The sequence below is a fragment of the Balaenoptera musculus genome, chromosome 6, assembly GCF_009873245.2.
Source record: "Balaenoptera musculus isolate JJ_BM4_2016_0621 chromosome 6, mBalMus1.pri.v3, whole genome shotgun sequence".
Lineage (NCBI taxonomy): Eukaryota > Metazoa > Chordata > Mammalia > Artiodactyla > Balaenopteridae > Balaenoptera > Balaenoptera musculus.
In genome coordinates this window covers 105,144,414-105,163,769 of record NC_045790.1, presented here as the reverse complement: position 1 = coordinate 105,163,769, position 19,356 = coordinate 105,144,414, and the positions used below count along the sequence as shown (strand labels likewise).

At 38.2% G+C, this 19,356-nt stretch overlaps 1 protein-coding gene across 9 annotated transcripts in view; it reads left to right on the top strand.

Annotated features, from left to right (window-relative positions):
* Positions 1-19,356, top strand: part of DENND1A (DENN domain containing 1A) — a 535,076-nt gene that overhangs the window by 27,700 nt on the left and 488,020 nt on the right. For all 9 annotated transcript variants that reach the window (XM_036855233.1, XM_036855234.1, XM_036855231.1 and 6 more), the window contains exon 2: positions 16,800-16,870. In XM_036855233.1, the coding sequence (XP_036711128.1) occupies positions 16,829-16,870 (42 nt within the window). In that variant the 5' untranslated portion in view covers positions 16,800-16,828. The remainder of the gene's footprint in view (positions 1-16,799; positions 16,871-19,356) is intronic.

The following is a 19,356-nucleotide window of genomic DNA, read 5'->3' as shown; positions in this document are numbered from 1 at the left end:
AGCATGTCAGATATCAATCCTGGTCCCTCCCCACCTTTTTAAAAGGGGAGGGGTGTGTGTGTGTGTGTGTATAAATATATATATATATATATACACACACACACACACATGGATATAGCATGTATATATCCACTTCTTAGTGATGGATGAATTAATAGCAGTTTTCAAGGTTGCTGTTAAAATTGAATGTTGCTAGATGTTTTCCCCCAAGTCACAGAAAAAAATAACTAAATGGAGAGAATACTTCAATTTTAAGCAAAATTTTCCTTTTTTGAACAGAAATTCTTAATTTGATGTAATCAAATCCATCAGATTTTCACATTATAGTTTGTGCTTTTGAAGTCTCAAATCCTTAGCTATCCAAGTCTATGGTTTTGACTTTGGACACCATTAGGGAACGGTTACAGAGAGAAATTCCTAGAAGGAGGTCAGCTGGAAATGGAAAAATTGTAGATAGAAAAGGGAGAATGAGATTACCTCTATTGAAATTCCAGATTCTCTTCTACGTAGATGGTTGTGTTGTCTTCAAATAGGAGCAATTTAATTTTTTCCTTTCCAGTTCTTGTGACTTTTCTTTTTCTTGCCTTATTGCCCTGGCTAGGCTCTCTAGTGTGATAGAGAAGTGGTGAGGGTGGACATCCTTGCCCTGTTCCCAATCCTAGAGGGAATATAGTTAGTTTTTCACCACTAAGTATAATGTTAACTGTAGTTTTTTTTGTGGAGGTCCTTTATTAGGTTGAAGAAGCTAGTTTTCTGAACTTTTTTTTTTAAATCATGAATGTGTTGAATTTTATTAAGTGCTTTGTATAAATTGATATAATTATGATTTTTCTTCTTTAGCTTATTAACATGGTGTAGACTTCATTGATTTTTTTCAATATTGAGCCAGCCTTGCATCCCAGGAGTAAACTTCATTTGGTCATGTTGTATATTATTGAATTTGCTAAAATTTTGTTAAGGATTTGCATGTCTATATTTGGGAAGGATATTGGTCTATAGTGTGTGTGTGTAGAATTTATTTTATTTTTTGGTACTGTCTTTGTCTGGTTTTGGTATCAGAGTAGTACAGGCCTTGTAAAATGAGTTGGGAAGTGTTTCTTCCTCTTGTTTTCTGGAAGATATTGTATAGAATTGGTATTAATTCTTTAAATGTTTAGTAGAATTCTCCAGTGAAACTGTCTGCATCTATTGAGATGATCATTTGACTTTAGTTCATGTTGTTACATTTCTGATGTTCTTTATTCCTTGGTACAGGTTTGTATTTCCATCTAGCATCTCTTCTTTCCGCTTGAAGGACTTCTAACATTTCTCGTAGTGCAGGTTTGTTGGTGATGAATTCTTTCAGCATTTGTAATATCTGAAAAATCTTTATTTTGCCTTCTCTTTTGAAATATTCTCTGGGAATAGAATTCAACGTTGTCAGTTTTTTCTTTCAGTACTTAAAAGATGTTGCTCTGCTGTCTTCTCATTTGCCTTGTTTCTGACAAGAAATCTGCTGTCATTCTATTCTTTGTTCCTCTGAATGTAACACGTGTTTTTTGTTCTGCTTTTAAGATTTTCTCTTTATTACTGGTTTTGAGCAATTTGCTTATCATCTGTCTTAGATTTCTTCATGTTTCTTGTGCTTGGGGTTTGTTGAGCTTTTTGGATTTGTGCATTTATAGTGTTCATCAAATTTAGAAAGTTTTTGACCATTATTTTTTTTCAAATATCTTTTCTGCTCCTTACCCCCTTTGGGGATTCCAGTTACTGATATTTGAGGCTGCTTTAAGTTGCCCTGCAGGTCATGATGCTCTTTTTTGTTTTGTTCTTGAAGTTTTTTTTTCCCTCAGTTTCATCTTGGATAATTTTTAAAACAATGTCTTCATGTTTACTAATCTTCTGCAGTGTTTACGCTGTAGTTAGTCCCATTTAGTGCATTTTCCACCTAGTATGTTGTAGTTTTTGTCTCTAGAAATTCATTTGGGTCTTTTTAAAATCTCCCATGTCTCTAACTTTTTGAACACATAGAATACAGTTATAACAACTTTGAATGTCCCGACTGCTAATTGTAACATCTATGTAGTTCCAGGTTGGCTTCAATTAACTTTTTTCTCTTCATTATGGGTGTATTTTCCTGATTCTTTGCATGCCTGGTAAATTTTTATTGACTGCCAGACATTGTGTATTGTACCTTGTAAGGTGCTGGGTATTTTTGTATTCTTATAAATATTCTTGGGCTTACTCAGTATAGTAATGTGAGGTAACCATAGGCTCATCTCATTTGTTTTCCATATCTCAAGGGATTGCTGTGCTATGTTGCCTAATGTTTTGAAAACCATTGTTTCATATATTTTGTCAGTTAAGTTACTTTTAAAGAGTTTGATCCTTCTGAGTCTTGCTTTTAAGATTTGTTAGGTGGGACTGAAGCAGTACTTGGTCTGGGGATAATTATTGCCCATTGCTAAGGTAATACTCTACTAGGTACTCTGCCCCATGCATTGTGAATCATGAGGGTTTTTTGTTTTTGTTTTTGTTTTTTAACCTTGGTTGGTGGGAACAGGCATTATTTCTGGCCCTTTGTGAGTACCAGGCACTGCTACCTGTAATCTTTTCTGATGATTTTTCTTCTAGCCACAAGTAATTTCCTCACACACATGTACTAATCAATACTTAAGCTATATACTCAAGGGAGGGCTTTTGCAGATCTCTGGGGTTCTCTTTCTATGCAGCTCTCTCCAGTACTCTGCTGAGAAAAAGCAGATCTACTCTGTCATTCCTGAATACCCTGGAACTTGGGTAATCACCTCTCAGGGAGGCCCAAAGGACTGCCCATGAAGTGCTCAGGACCTTGAGCCCAGTGTTCTGAAGACCTTTTCAGTTGTCCTTAGGTGTTAGCAGTGCACCTGGATTGCTTTTTGAAGGTGGTGGAGGAGGAAAATTAATTGGCTATAGTAAGTTTCATTAAAAAACAACAACAACAACAAAATTCAGCAATGTATAAAAAGAATTATACACCACAGTCAAGTGGGATTTATCCTAGTTATGCAAAGCTCATTTGACATTTGAAAATCAGTTGATGTAATCCATCACATCAACAGGTTAAAGAAGAAAAATCACATGATCATATCAATAGATGCAGAAAAAGCATTTGATAAAATTCAACATCCATTTATTATAAAAACTCTTAGTAAATGAGGAACAGAGGGGAACTTCCTCAACTTGATAAAGAATATGTATGAAAAATCTACAGCTAACATCATACTTAATGTTGAGACAATAGAAGCTTTCCCATTAAGAACAAGGACAAGACAAGTATATCCCCTCTCACCACTCCTTTTCAACATTGTACTGGAAGTACTAGCTAATGCAATAAGACAAGAAAAGGAAATAAAATGTATACAGAATGGGAAGGAAGAAATAAAACTGTCTTTGCAGAAGACATAGTTGTCTATGTAGAAAATCTGAAAGAATTTACCAAAAAAAAAAAAAATTGCATAGAACTGGTAAGTGATTATAGCAAAATTGCAGGATACAACGTTAATATACAAAAGTTAATTGCTTTCCTATATACTAGAAATGAGCAAGTGGAATTTGAAATTAAAAACACAATACCATTTACATTAGCACCCCCCCCAAGTGAAATAGGTGTTAATCTAACAAAATATATACCACATCTGTATGAGGAATATTTCAAAACCCTGAATGAAATCAAAGAACTAAATAAGTGGAGAGAGATTTCGTGGGTAGGAAGATTCAATATTGTCAAAAATGTCAGTTTTTCCCAACTTGATCTATAGATTCAATGCAGTTGCAATCAAAATACCAGCAAGTTATTATGTGGATATTGACAGACTCTTTCTAAAGTTTATATGGAGAGGCAGAAGACTCAGAATAGCCAACATAATATAGAAGGAAAAGAACAATATCATATGACTGACACCAGCTGACTTCAAGACTTACTATAAAGCTATAGAAAACAGCAAAGTGGAAGAATAGGCAAATGGATCAATGGATCAACAGAGCTCCCAGAAATAGATCCACAGAATATAGGCAACTGATCTTTGCCAAAGGAGCAAAGGCAATACAATGGAGCAAAAATGATCTTTCCAACAAACAGCGCTGGAACAACTGGATATCCACATGCAAAATACTGAGTCTAGACACAGAACTTTCTTACATCCCTCACAGAAATTAACTCAAAATGGGTCATGACCTAAATGTAAAACACAAAGCTATAGAACTCCTGGAAAATAACATAGGAGAAAATCTACATGATCTTGAGTATGATGATGACTTTTTAGATACAAAATGAAACATGATCCATGAAAGAAAGAATCGATAAGCTGGACTTCATTAGAATTAAAACCTTCTGCTCTGCCAAAGACAATATCAAGAGAATGAGGGAACAAGCTATAGACTGGAAGAAAATACTTACAAAAGATACATTTGATAAAGGACCACTATCCAAAATATACCAAGAACTCTTAAAACTCAAAAATAAGAAAACAACCCAATTAAAAAACTGGGCCAAAGGTCTTAACAGACACCTCACCAAAGAAGATACACAGATGGCAAATAAACATATGAAAAGATGCTCCACATCATATGTAATCAGAGAGATGCAAATTAAAACAATGGTATACCACTGTATACCTATTAGAATGGCCAAAATCCAGAATACCGACACCACCAAATGCTGGTGAGGATATGGAGCAGTAGGAACTCTCATTCATTGCTAGCGGGAGTGCAAAATGGTACAGCCACTTTATTTTTTGCTTTTTAATTTTTTTTTAATATTTATTTTTATTTGGTTGCTCTGGGTCTTAGTTGCGGCAGGAGGGCTCCTTAGTTGTGGCATGCAAACTCTTAGTTGCAGCATGCAGGTGGGATCTAGTTCCCTGACCAGGGGTCAAACCCAGGCCCCCTTCATTGGGACCACGGAGTCTTAACCACTGTGCCACCAGGGAAGTCCCAGTACAGCCCATTTGGTGGTTTCTTACAAAACTAAACATACTCTTGCCATACAATCCAGCAATCAGGCTCCTTGGTATTTACCCAAAGGAGTTGCAAACTTATGTCCACACAAACACCTGCACTTGGATGTTTGTAGCAGCTTTATTCATAATAGTTAATACTTGAGAGCAACCAAGATGTCCTTCTGTGGGTGAATGGATAAACTATGACATGTCCAGGCAAATGGAATATGATTCAGCACTAATAGGAAATGAACTCTCAAGCCATGAAAAGACACAGGAATATGAAACGCATATTACTAACTTAAAGAAACCCATCTGAAAAGGCTACATACTGTATCATTCCAACTATGACATTCTGGAAAAGGCAAAATTATGGAGACAGTAAAAAGATCAGTGTTTGCCAGGGGTTGGGGGGGGGGTTGGTGGTACATGGAGGGATGAATAGGTGGAGCACAGAGGAGTTTTAGGGCAGTGAAAATACTCTGTATACTATAAAGATGGATACATGTCATTAGACATTTGTCCAAACCCATAGAATATAGAACACCTAGAGTGAACTGTAATGTAAACAGTGGACTTTGGGTGATAATGATGTATCAATGTAGGTTCATCACCTGTTATGAATGTACCACTCTGGTGGGAGATGTTGATAATGCAGACGACTGTGTGTGTGTGAAGGCAGTAAGTATGTAGGAAATTTAAAAACTTTCCTTTCAACTTTGTTACAAACCTAAAACTTCTCTTTAAAAAAAAAAGTCTTAAAAAAATCAATGGAGTAGGGACTTCCCTGGTGGCACAGTGGTTAAGAATCTGCCTGCCAGTGCAGGGGACACAGGTTTGAGCCCTGGTCTAGGAAGATCCCACATGCCGCGGAGCAACTAAGCCCGTGCACCACAACTACTGAGCCTGTGCTCTAGAGCTTGTGAGCCACAACTACTGAGCCTGTGTGCCACAACTACTGAAACCCACACGCCTAGAGCCCGTGCTCCACAACAAGAGAAGCCACTGCAATGAGAAGCCCACGCACCGCAAGGAAGAGTAGCCCCCGCTTGCCGCAACTAGAGAAAGCCCGTGCACAGCAACGAAGACCCAACATAGCCAATCAATCAATCAATAAATTTATTTAAAAAAAATCAATATAAGTTACATGAATGTATACAGTTGCAAAAACTCCTAGAACTGTACACTTAAATGGGTGCGTTTTAGTGTGTATATATTAATATAGATACAATTGTATATTATATATGTAGAGTTGGTCTAAAAAATAGGAACTCGAGCCACACTGAGTTCATATCCCAGCTTTGTCTCTTACAAGCTGTTGACCTTGGGAAGTTAACCTTTTATTTTTATTTTATTTCAGTTTCCTCACCTGTAAAATAGGAATGATAATAGTAGCTGTTTCACAGGCTGTTGGGAAGATTAAATGAGATAATACGTTAAAAAGTGCTTAGAACAGTATATGACACATAGTTAAGTATTTAGTAAGTATTAACAAGGTTTAGAAGCTGCTTGCTCTTGTGCAGGGTATCTGCTCTTTTTTGTTTGTTTGTTTTTACTTATTTATTTATTTATTTATGTCTGTGTTGGGTCTTCGTTTCTGTGCGAGAGCTTTCTCTAGTTGTGGCAAGCGGGGGCCACTCTTCATCGTGGTGCGTGGGCCTGTCACCATCGCGGTGCGTGGGCCTGTCACCGTCGCGGCCTCTCGTTGCGGAGCACAGGCTCCAGACGCGCAGGCTCAGTAGTTGTGACTCACGGGCCTAGCCGCTGCGCGGCATGTGGGATCCTCCCAGACCAGGGCTCGAACCCGTGTCCCCTGCATTGGCAGGCAGACTCTCAACCACTGCGCCAGCAGGGAAGCCCTATCTGCTCTTTTTAAATGGGGTAATGATATTAACCTTCCTCTCATAGGCTTGGCTTGAGGATTAAATGAGAAAGAACATAAAAACAAGTCATCAGTGATATAAGCTATTTATTTCCATAAGTAGCCTCATGAGCTCCCTGAAAATTATATGTAATTTTCCCTGGGAAGTTAGTGAAGCTTTTCATGAGCTCTTTGGAATGGTCTGTCCCCTCCACCCCTAATCTAGGATTAAGAGTTGCTACTTTAAACAACCTGGGAGTAATTTTTGAAAAGTCATGGAAAAGTTATGGGCTTTGTAATCTGAAAACCAGGAATCAACTGGAGTATTACCACGTCCTAGCCTTAGTTTCTTTTTCTGTTAAACAGGGAGGGTAATACTATCCCACTACCTTGACAAGGTTTTGACAGTCAGGTTCAGAAATGTAGGTGAGAGTTCCACGTTAACCATAAAAGTATACAAATAGTCACAGTATTACTGATTGAAAAGTAAAGTTGTATATCAGAGACTCTTTTGATTTTCATATATTGCATTTGTTCAGTATTTTTTCCCTGTAGAGGAGATATTTTTTTAATTTACTTTTTGTTAACTGTGAACTCTTACCCCTTGTTCTTAAAAGTCATTTATTCCCTAGACTAATGTTTCTATTTGGATAGTTCCTTCTTTTCTGGATTGCTTTTAGTAACAGTGTTTGAAAGCTTAAGAGTTTTGAATCTTTGAAATACACAATAATATCTGGATTACTTACAAAGCCTGTGATTTGTAAGGTGAAGCAATTTTATTTTTTTATAATAAATAATACTCTTTACCTTGGTTTAGTATCTTTTAGTTCACAAAGCACTTGCTTGTTTTTCTTTCATTTGATCCCTAAGACAACTTTTGAGATGAGCAGGACAGATGTTATCTCTTGATGGGGGAGGAAGCTGATGTGTGAAAGGGTAAATGGCTTGTTCTAATCCCATAGTGAGTAAGGGATTTACCTGGGATTGGAAGCCAAACTCTCTGATATTTAGTCTGGGGCTCTTTCCATAGAACCACATATTATTTTTGTGAGAACGTCTTGGTAAAAAACAGCTCAGGGAAATTGCTATTAATGGTTGTTTTTGTTTTATTAAATTTTTTAAAAAACCAGAATCTTACAGAAAAGTTGGCAATATAGAGAACTTTTCTAAAAACCAGTTTTAAGTGAGGTGCTGACCTGATACCTCATCACCCCTGAATACTTCAGTGTGCTTTTCCTACAAACAAGGACATTCTCCTGTATAACCACAATACAACCATCAAAATCAGGAAATTAACATTGATTCATTACTATCTCTAGTCATTAGACCTCGTTCATATTTCAGTCGTTGTCTCAATAACAGTCTTTAGAGCAAAACAATCCAGTTCAGAATTATACATTGCATTTATTTGTCATGTCTCTTTAGTTTCCTTCAGTCTGGAAAGATCTTCAGTCTTTCCTTGATTTTCATGACATTGACACTTGAAAATTACAAGTCAGATATTTTTTAGATGGTCCCTCAATTTGAGTTTGTCTGATGTTTCCTCAAGATTAGATTCAGGTTAAGCATCTTGGACAGGACTATCGTGGGCGTGATGCTATGCTCTTCTCATTGCATTCTAGTAGTTTGTCCATTCCTGATGGTGATCACTTTAATGACTTGATTAAGGTGGTTTTTGCCAAACTTCTACACTGAAAAGTTACTCTTCATCATTGCAATTAGTAAAGATTTTGTGGGAAGATACTTTAAAACTACATAAATACTCCATTTCTCATTAAATTGTCAATTTATTCATTTATATCAATGTGGGCTCACAGTTTTCTGTTTATTTGATGGGTTAATAATCTGTTAATATCATTATTGATTTTGATGCTCACATTACCCAGATTGGCAGTGGGAGCCTTTTTAAGCTGTCTCCTGTATCCTTTTGACATATCCCCATCATTCTTTGAGCACTTCTTTGCTTTCTGGCACAATAGGATGTTTCAGTCTCATCTTGTACTTTCTCTGCCCCAGCCCTGGAATCAGGTATTTCTCCAAGGACCCCCGGTTCCTTTTAGAGGATGGTTGTATTTAGAAGCCAAGGTCTGGGTCCTAGATATGCTCATTGCTATTGGGGTGTTGCTCCTGCCAAGGCCCTTTCAGTAGACAGAGCCAGGAAGTATGTGTGTGTTAAAAGTCAGTTCATATTTACAGTTCTCTATTATATATTTACTGAAAACCTTGAATTCACATGAGTATCTCCAATTCAAATTCAACTCCGTAGAACTCATTCTATTATAGTTTTCTGCTAACCTCAACTGTGAGAAAGCAGGTCTTCCTTACTGGTCTTGGGCTTGTGTTAGGCATGCTCCCCCATCACCTTCCACCCCATGTGGATGCTCTACTCATTTACCTTGCTTTCCTGGGATTACAGTGGTTTGACATGCCCCTGCTCTCCCACTGCCCTGTGGATGCCCTGCTTGCCCTCTGATTCCCCATGATGCTAGGCAAGTCTCCTCTCACCCCACATAGTCAGCCTCCTCATACCTGCCCTGGCTCCCCACCCCACTCTAGGGTCCCTCTTGCTTGCACATGCTCCTCACCCTCTTGGGCTCTGATACCTGTGTTGGGCTGTCCCTCCATGGGGCACCTTTCACATTCTTTGTGTTTCAACATCCTGGTCGTGGCTGCCCTTGAGCATGAATGCTTTTTCCACCCCGCTCAGGTTCTGGCTCCGCATGCCAGGGTGCTTCCCCTCAGTGGATGCCTTCCTCATTCACTCTGATTTGACATCATATTGGCCAGGCCACCTCTTACCATGGACGTTCTCCTACCTTGCTCATGATCTGACACCTCTTGTCAGGTCACCCCCTCTGAGGGACATTTTCCTCACCCTGCTCAGGCTTTGACATCTCACGCTGAGCCATCGCCGACGTGGGCATCTACCCTGCTCTGCCCACATGATAGTTTTAGGAGTAAATTGTTCAGAAAGAGCAGAGGAAAACTTAGGGAAGGGGAGGCTCTTAAAATTATTTTAAGGACAAAAATATTTATTGACAAGGAAATGGATGCCATCTTTGCAAATGCCATTAATATGACTGGAGAGTCTAGATTTTACAGTGCTGCTCAGCACAGGAGGGAATTTATTAAAAGTGCATGGAGTACTGCACATTGTGGAGGGGTGTGCAGGCTCTGTCTTTCTGCTTGGGATCCAGCTCTGCTTCTTCCAGTTAACTTGCTTTGCACATTGTGGCATAAGAATCTTTCCACAGGAATCTATGGTAAGGTAAAACTTTGTAACTCCTCTCATAGTAGCATCTGTATCTTTATTAATCTGATCCTGAGAACAGTATTAGAAATGAAAAGTTAAGTGCAAAATCTTGAAATGACTTGTCTGTATAATTACACAACTAAGTTAATCATTTTCTGACAAGTCTCAACAGTGACAGCGTTCTTCTATGGAGGTGTTAACTTGTTATGGGTTAGAAAGCACCCTTTGATACAGCATTTTCAGCCTGGAAAAACGGCTTTAATTTCAGAGTCTACTGAAACAAATGGAGACTTGTTGGAAATATTAACACTACGTTTTTTGCTAGTATATCTAACTCAAAGGAATCAATGTTTATTAGGTGATGTTTGCTAGCACATTCTGAAGTGTATACAGTTACTTTTGACCATGTTGTCAACTTTAAGACAGTTCAGTTGGTATGAATTTTGAAATACTATACCTCAGCCCCCTCAGCATATAAGTTTGTAACTAAGGAGACAGTGTGCTGAAGTTTTACCCTAGTCCATAGAGAATAGGTTGCTATTTTGCTTTAGAATACTAGCTGGTGTGAAGATTTGATAGCTGTGAAATGAGTAAGGGATCCCAGTACTGTGTGTGTCTCAGTTTGTACTTCTATATAACACTTAAAGGGCTGAGGGCCTAGCATGATGGCATGGTTATCATATGCAGCAGGTTCATTTTGTGAGGAGTTATTGTTACATTTTTCTCCTAATCTCATAATACGTTGTAATTGAAGAAAAGTAGGTCCTAATTGAAAGCTGATGATCCAGCAGAGTGATCAATAGCATGATGCTCTTTAAAAAAAAAATTAGCTTTCCCGCTGCCTGAATATTGTCAAAGCCTTTGTCTGTTTCATGACTTCAAGCTGAGTGTACTTAATCATTTTGAGAACACGGCCCTGAGCACAGAGCATGGCCCTTCCAGTGAATCACTGAGAATTGTGTTCAGAAGAGTGTGGTATTGAATAGAAATGCTCTCTTGCCTTACTCTCAGGCTTCATTCTCCCAGAGGCAAGAACCGACCAGACCTCCCTTCTTTCAAACACATTTTAACTGCTTGTGTGTCGTTTTTTCGTATTTAAGAGCCAAGGCTGTTGTCAGCAGGTGTGACTTATTGATACCTTTGACTCCAAAGGAAAACATCTTTAAAGAATAACAGTCAGGTGTAAGCAGTGTGTATTCAGTAAGTTACCTCTTGTTAGAGAAAGAGAAACAGTTACTCTCCGGAAACTATGTGTCAGATGTTGGAGGAAAACTCATTCATCAAACATTTATTGTGCCAGGTGTAGGACTAGGATATGAGAAGACAGTTGGTGCCCTCAAGGAGCTGCCAGTCTAGTGGGGGAGACATATTTAATTAGAGGGACACGGGTGGTTCTCCACCTTGGCTGCACACTGGCATAAGTTGGGGAGGTTTAAAAAAAAAAAAAACAATGCCTGGAGATTCTGATTTAATTGTTCTGGGGTGTGGCCTGGGCGTCAGGACTTTTAAAAGCTCCCTAGGTAGTTGTGATTTTGTCAGGGTCGAATGTGGTAAGAGCTGCAAAAGTGGGGAAGTACAGGGTGCCTTGGGAGCACGGAGGAGGGGCACTTAACCTAGTCTAGGATGTGAGTGTGGGGGATTGAGAAGGCTTCCCAGGGAGGAGGAAATGCCTGAGCTAAGGCTTGATGAAAAAGACTGGACAGATAGTTCCTTCCAGAAGAGCAGCTGAATAAGGTAGAATAGTAAAGTGGTTAGTGCCTTTGGATGATCCATGCTGATTCTGCCACTTCCTTGCTTTGACTTTGGCTAGTTTATCCTCTGAGTTTGTGTCCTCATCTCTAAACTGGGGGTAATAATACTTACGGGGTTGTTGAAGATTAACTGAGATAATGCATGTACGGTGCTTAGGATCATGCCTGGCACCTAGGAAACAGTAGGTACGGCCAGTGGTATGGTAATGATGTTATCATTAGAGAATCAGAGCATGGTTTGTTCAGAGAGCTACAAGTAGTTCTCTATGGCTGGATCTTAGGGTGCAAGACTGCACGAGGTAAGGGTGGGTGGCAAAAAAGAGCTTGGCAGATGGGCAGAGTTCCAGATCATGGAGGTATAGGAGTGTAAGGCAACTAATAATGGGATATCATGGCAGAACCAGGACATTTCCATGGTAATATGTTAAGATATGATGTGCTCTGGGAAAGCTTGGGTCTGTATTGGAAAATGGCTCGGAATATAGTATTTTTAACTTCATTACATGTACTGAATTAGCAGGAGTGTTAATAGGACAGAAATAGGATTTTCAGTTCCTTTAGCCAAGTAGTTAAAAATATTAAGCATCTTAAAGAGTACTGGAGGAAATAAGTAGTCTCAAGGTATTCAGTAGTTCCAGAGATTCTCTGGAAATTGTTACAGTATTAGTGGTTTAATAAAAATATTAAGTAAGAGTCGCTTGGCCATTTACATTTAGAGGAGACACTTTAAAACTTATTTTTTGATGTGCAGAGAAATAGAAAATGCTTCCATCTGCATTGGCTTCACTGGCCCTTACGTATATTTGTTGGTATGTTATATAACTTGTCACAATGTCACAACATTAGCCGCTACTTCTTCTGTAATGTAACATGTAAATGATCATGGATGAGCATGACTATAACTTGTATAGTCCAGTTTGTTTTTAGGGTTGTAGTCAGCTTTTTGCTTTTTTTTTTTTTTTTTCCCTAAAGAGACTGTCATAATCTTTGGCTCCATGTAATAGAGCTCTGGCAGCTATTTGAACTGAGTAAGAAACTTAGGTAGTTTTATTATGCATTACAATGAGGCAGTAACTATGGGTAACACTAGAAGAGAAGTTAGCTTAATTGCTTCCACAAATGCTTATTTTCTTTGAAATCTTTTATTGCAAAAGCATTGTTGGAATGATGGATTATTGAGGTATACCTTATGTTTATGTTATATGTACAAATTATTTGGAAGAAGAATTCCATTTAACTAGATCAGTGGTTCTTAAAGTGTGATCACTAGTCCAGCAGCATCACTATTACCTGGGTACTTATTGGAAATGCTAATTCTTGGGTGCTACCCCAGAAACCCTGGAGGTGGGGCTTCAAATCTATCTTTTAACATGCTAAAGTTTGAGTCATAAAAGTGTATAATCACTCCAGTCATTTATTGAAATACTTTAGACCCCAGGAAAGCTAGTCTGTACTTCCTTTATTCCTTCTCAGTATTTATTTGATTCTGGCTATGTGCCAGGCACTGTTTAGGTACCTGGGAAAAACTAGTGGGTATGACAGACAAAAATCCCTGCTCTCCTGCAGTTTATATTTAGAGGAGGGAAACAGGTTGTGATTGGTGTGATGTGGGGAATTAAAATTCGATGGTAGAGAGTGTGTTGGGGAGGGCCTTTCTGAGGAGGTCAGGTATAAGCCTTATTTTGAATGACAGGAAGGACCACCTATATGAAGATCAGTACAAAAGGCTGTAAGATAGGAATGAATTAGGTGTGTTGAGGAGCAGACAGAAGGCCAGTATGGCTAGAGTGCAGTGGGCAAGGAGAGAGAGGTATGAAATGAAATTGGAGAGACAGGCAGAGGCCAGATAATGTAGGACCTTGTGAGGACTTTTTTCCTTCTCATTTTTAAAATTATAGTAAAATGCACATAACATAAAATTTACCAGCCTAACCGTTTTTCAGTGTATGGTTCAGTGATATTAAGTACACTCATATTCTTGTGCAACCATCACCACCATCCATCTCCAGAACTGAGTTTGGTGTTTTTTTTTTTTTTTTTCCTGCTTAACTGGTGGATATCAGGAAATGCAGGTCTGAGGAAGCAAAGTGCCATTTGTTAAGTTAGAAATGCTTCTTAGAAATCCAGATGGGGATGTTGAACAGGCAGTTGGCTAAGGGAATCTGGGGTCAGGGAAGAAGTCGGGTTGGAGACAGGACTTTGGGGCTCATCAGCATTTGCCTGGTAATTAATGCTGTGAGACTGAATGAGATCATTTAAGTAATGAGTGTAGACAGGGAGAGGTCCAACACTAAGTTCGAGGGTAGGAGAGCTTATGTGAGAAGGAATCAGCAAAGGAGCAGCCAGTAAGGCAGGAAGAATACCAGTTGAGAGTGATGTCCTGGCAGGCAAGTGAAGACAGTGTTTGGAGAAGGAGGGCAAATCAATCAGTTGTGTCAAATGCTGCTGAGAGGTTAAGACAAGCATCGAGAATTGACCATTTTGGCACATTTTAGCAATGTGGAGGTCATTGGTGATCATGACAAGTTGTTTCAGTGGTGTGGTGGGTTCAGAAGCTGGTTGAAGTGTGTTAAAGAGAAAGGGAGGAGAAGCAGCAGAGATAATGAGTTTAGACAACATTAGGATGTTCTTCGCTTAGAGAGATAGCAGATCTGTCCAAACCACCTTAATTTAGTGGCACAGATTAACATGTCGGAGCTCCAGTGTTAAAAAATTTGGTATGTAACACCTTTGTATGCTCATGTTTTTTCCTTTCAATTTTTTAAATGGGGAAAAATAAACTTAAAAGTGGACATTTGGGTAAAATATGCGTGGAATCTCCATGGAGTCCTAGGGTCCTGCAGAATACATTTTGAAAGCCATTATCTTAATCCAGAGGAATGAAATTCTGAGATGAAATTCAGCCAGTTGCAAAATAGGCTTAAAGATATTTTTAGGTTTTAGAGGGAATCTTCCTGGTACTCTTCAGATGACCTTAGAACATTCCTTTCTTTCAGCAAGCCCTCTACTTTGAGATTATTTGAATGAAGGGGATGTTCCATATGGTATTTTCCACAAATGTTTTGGTGACCAAATGATGCTGACCTTGTAGGTCTTTTTCTACTCTCTTGCAGGAAAAAAAAAAGCACAAAAACATTTTTAAACAGCTTTCTTAAAACTTGAGTTTACTTTTATTTAGTTAAGTAAGATACTCTGATTTAATGTCTAATTTAAAAATTATATTTGACAAAGGCATATTTAAATTCCTTGATTTTTAGAGCAGCCAACTCTTTTCACTCTAGGTACTTATTTAAAGCACAAGCCCAAATTTCTCCTCAGTGAGGAAGTAATGATCCTTCACATGAGAAATAAGTAGATCCCTGATTGACAGACAACTACCCCTGAGGAAGTAGAGGGAGTATTACCGTATTTTACTGAGTCTAAGATGCCATTATTTATAAGATGTACTGTTATTATATGTACTACTAAGAAAGAAAAAAAATGTTGCCATTTAGAATTGTAAGATGCAATAGATTGTAAGACTTGGGAAAATGTGGGGAAAAAATTTCATCTTAGAATCACTGAAACAGTTTGAGCGCCAGGAGGTCTGAGTTGCAGCTCTGGCTGTGTTTGTGTTTCTAACTAGTTGTGAGACTACTGACAAGTCACTTAGAATCTCTTTGCTTCAGGTTTCTCACCTGTATGGTGAGGGTGATGACTGATCCACATACCTCATAGGATTATAATGAGGATGAAATGAGATAAATGAGATAGTTATTTTGAAAAGTGGAATCTACTGGGCAAATTCAGGGTATTTAGTTGATTGAAATTAAGCCTTAGATCTGATTAGGCAACTCAGAAAGTTTCTTCTCTGAGCTTTGTTGTCAGGTTTAAAATAGAATTCAGTCATAGATGTTTGAATGTGTAACATTTTCTTCTACTAAATAATTTTCATGCAATCTGGAAATAATCTTTTTATTGTAGTTTTAGAATCAAAGAGAAAATATGAAGATACTATAACTCCAATGTTCTTATCACTCAGAATGAACAACTGTTAACATTCTCTTAGTGCTATGATCTTTTAAAAACTTAATATAAAATATTTATGACATAAAAAGGTAAAAGGATATAATAATGAACATTCATATACTTGCCATTGCCAATTTAGGCAAAGCCCCCTATTAGCATCCTGTCTTTGTTATAGCCTAATGAGATAGGATACTGTTTCTCTTGAGTCTTTAAAACCTGTAAATAAGCAAGTTAACTTCATCTGAATATTTTGTCCTGGCGTATCAGGGAGAAGGTTACTTTGTGCTAGTGTTGCCTTGGTTTGAGTTTCCTCAAAATTCTATTTATGGTTTTGGAGATCCAGCTGTGTAAACTGGAGATATGACATCTGTAAAATCATAATAATGGCTAAGCTATTATGTGCCAAACATTGTATCTAGGCAATTTTTTTTAAAATTAATTAATTAATTAATTAATGTATTTTTGGCTTGTGTTGGGTCTTTGTTTCTGTGCGAGGGCTTTCTCTAGTTGTGGCAAGCAGGGGCCACTCTTCATCGCGGTGCGCGGGCCTCTCACTGTCGTGGCCTCTCTTGTTGCGGAGCACAAGCTCCAGACGCGCAGGCTCAGTAGTTGTGGCTCACGGGCCTAGTTGCCCCGCGGCATGTGGGATCTTCCCAGACCAGGGCTTGAACCCGTGTCCCCTGCATCGTCGGCAGGCAGATTCTCAACCACTGCACCACCAGGGAAGCCCCTAGGTAATTTTTGTGTGTTTTCTTTACATTTCACAATAATTCTTCTGGTTAGGTATTTTCATTTCATAGATTAGGAGGGCGTGGCTCAGAGAAGTTGAGTAACTTGTCCAAAGTTCCACAGCCATTAAGTTGTGGAGCTAATGAGTTTAATCAAGGTCTGCCCTATACCACAGCCTGCATATTCTATACCATGCTCCCTCAATACTTGTCAGTAATCACAATCTGTTTCTTTTATAGGCAAAACCCAGAGACCATGTTTGAAGTGTATGTTGAAGTGGCCTATCCTAGGACAGGTGGCACTGTTTCAGGTATTTGCATGTTCCATTATGATATGGCGTGTTTGTTTATTGTATGAGCTAGCCATGCATATCGGATAATATGTGAATATTCTAAACTGTTACTTATCTTTAAGTATGTTTAAGTGTCTTTCCCTTTTATCTGTGCCCACATCATCCTAGGGAATGGAGAATAATTGCAGTGAACAATTTAAATTAAGAGTTTTACTATAACAGCCTTGAAATACGGCTTTATTCATTGTAATCATTGGGTTTTGGTTTGTATCTTTCGGAGATGCCTGGAAGTCAACTATTTAGTATGAAATATTGTCACCTTGCTAATAAGGAAGGTTTAGAATTAGGTTACAAAATAATATAAAGGGAAATCTCTGCCACTAAACTGGAAGGAGATGTTTGAAATGGATTTAGTTCAGTAAATTTTGTCAGCTGGTTAAAAAAAGGTTGGAAATTAGTTGAAGGAAACACCTCCTCTGGCTTTAGCTTTTGGACTAATTTGGACATGTATTCCTGAACAACAGGGTCTTGGATAAGGTTAGAGTATCTTGTGCAGGCTGAGTAAATCACTTCTTGACCTAAAATCCTTCTTGGTTAATGAGTAAAAATAACCTTCTGACCTAGTGTTCTTTTTGCTGGTGCCTAAGAGAGTGATGCATTTGCCAAAGGTATGTTAGGGAGCAACTCTCAGTCCACACACCAACAGTTGCATGTATTATTTGGTGTTTATGGAGAATGAATTTATTTGGATTAGAAACTTGGAGTAATCAGGATTCCAATGGTAGTTATGCCCGTAATTGGCTATACAAACCTTGGACATATTTTCTACTTCGTTATTTTAATTAGATTGTAATACTCATAAAATAGTTACCTTTTATTGAGTATCTGTTGTTCTGTTGTCCTACATGCTTGACATACATAGTCAGTCCTTACAGTACAACCCTTAAAGATAGTTGGATGGTATCAACATTATGCCTATGAGAAAACAGAATCTGAGAGGTCAAATAACTTACCAAGATTATACAGCTACTGTGTGGAATAGCCAGGGTTTTAGGTTCAAGTCCTCTTCACTCTGCTAAGTTGCCTTCTTGAGGGCAGTGACCATGTTGTACACATCTCTCCATGTCATCTGCAGGGCTTTGCACAATGTCACCAATATTTGTTAAAATGAATGCATTTCTCAATATCAAAAGTGAGAATTGTGTGAGCTCCACTTTCTGGATTATTTCATGAAGGCTGTGAAACATGTTATAAACTTATGGTCATTCTAGAAGTAGAATGTTAATATTCATCTTAAGTTATGCCTCTAATTGTGCAAACCATTGGATTGGGAAGGGAAGTAGCTGATACTAGGTGTGTTCGTGCAGCAGTACCTCTGTGAGCTGACTCGTCAGAGTAACCAGTTGGTGACGGCTGTGATTTGACAGATTTAAGGACAAAAGCTTTTATTTCTACAGTTGCTAATGTTCCCCCTTTCAATGCTGTAGGATTTTTTCCCTCAAAGTTAAAATGAATTTTCTTGGGGAATGTGAACAAAGTTTGATGAGTACAAATAAGAAAAAGGAACAAAATGAAAAGTCTTTACCTTATCCTCTTCTTTCAGTCATCTAATTCCTCTCCCTGTAGACAACTCTTTTCTTGTTTAACCCTTTAGTTTACTTTTTTAAAAACTTTAAATTTTGAAAATATTTTAAAAGATAAAAGTTACAAGAATAATTAAGTGCATACCCCCCTTTCCTTAGATTCATCAATTGTTACTATTTTGCCACATTTGCTTTATTACTGTGTGTATTTTTTGCTGAACCTTTTGAGAATAAGTTGCAGACATTGTGACCCTTCAACCCTAAATACTTCCGGATATATCTCCTAAGAGTAAGGACATTTTCTTAAATAACTCCAATACAGTTACCAAAATAAGAAAGTTAATGTCATTTGTCCATGTTTAATCAGTTGTCCCAGTAATATCCTTTATAGCACTTTCGCCTCTGATGCAGAATTCAGGATCATGTAATCCATTTAGTTTTCACATCTGTTTAGTTTTTTTCAGTCTGGAACAGTTTTGCAACCTTGTTTTTTTTAAACCCTTTATGAAATGTTTTTGAAGAAATTAGGTCTCTTGTTTTGTAGAAAGTCCCTGGGTTTGAATCTGATTGTATCCTCATGATTAGATTAGGTTATGGATTTTGTGTGGGAGTATTTCAAACGTGATATTGTATCCTTCTCAGTGTATCATATCAGCAGGGACATGATGTCCATCCCATTATTTGTGGAAAAATGTGCATAAAACTTTTGTGTACAGTTTAATAATTATAAAGTGAGTACCCATGTTACTGCTGTTCAGGTTAAGACAAATAATATTGCCTGGTTCTAAGGAAATTCTGGTCCTGGCAAGAAGACCCCTGCCCTAGCCCTATACTTTAGAGGGCCCTGCTTTGGCCCTCTTCTGAAGTGCCCCTTTCAGGCAAGGAGTCTGTGGGGCCTATGGGACATGCTCATTTAGAGCC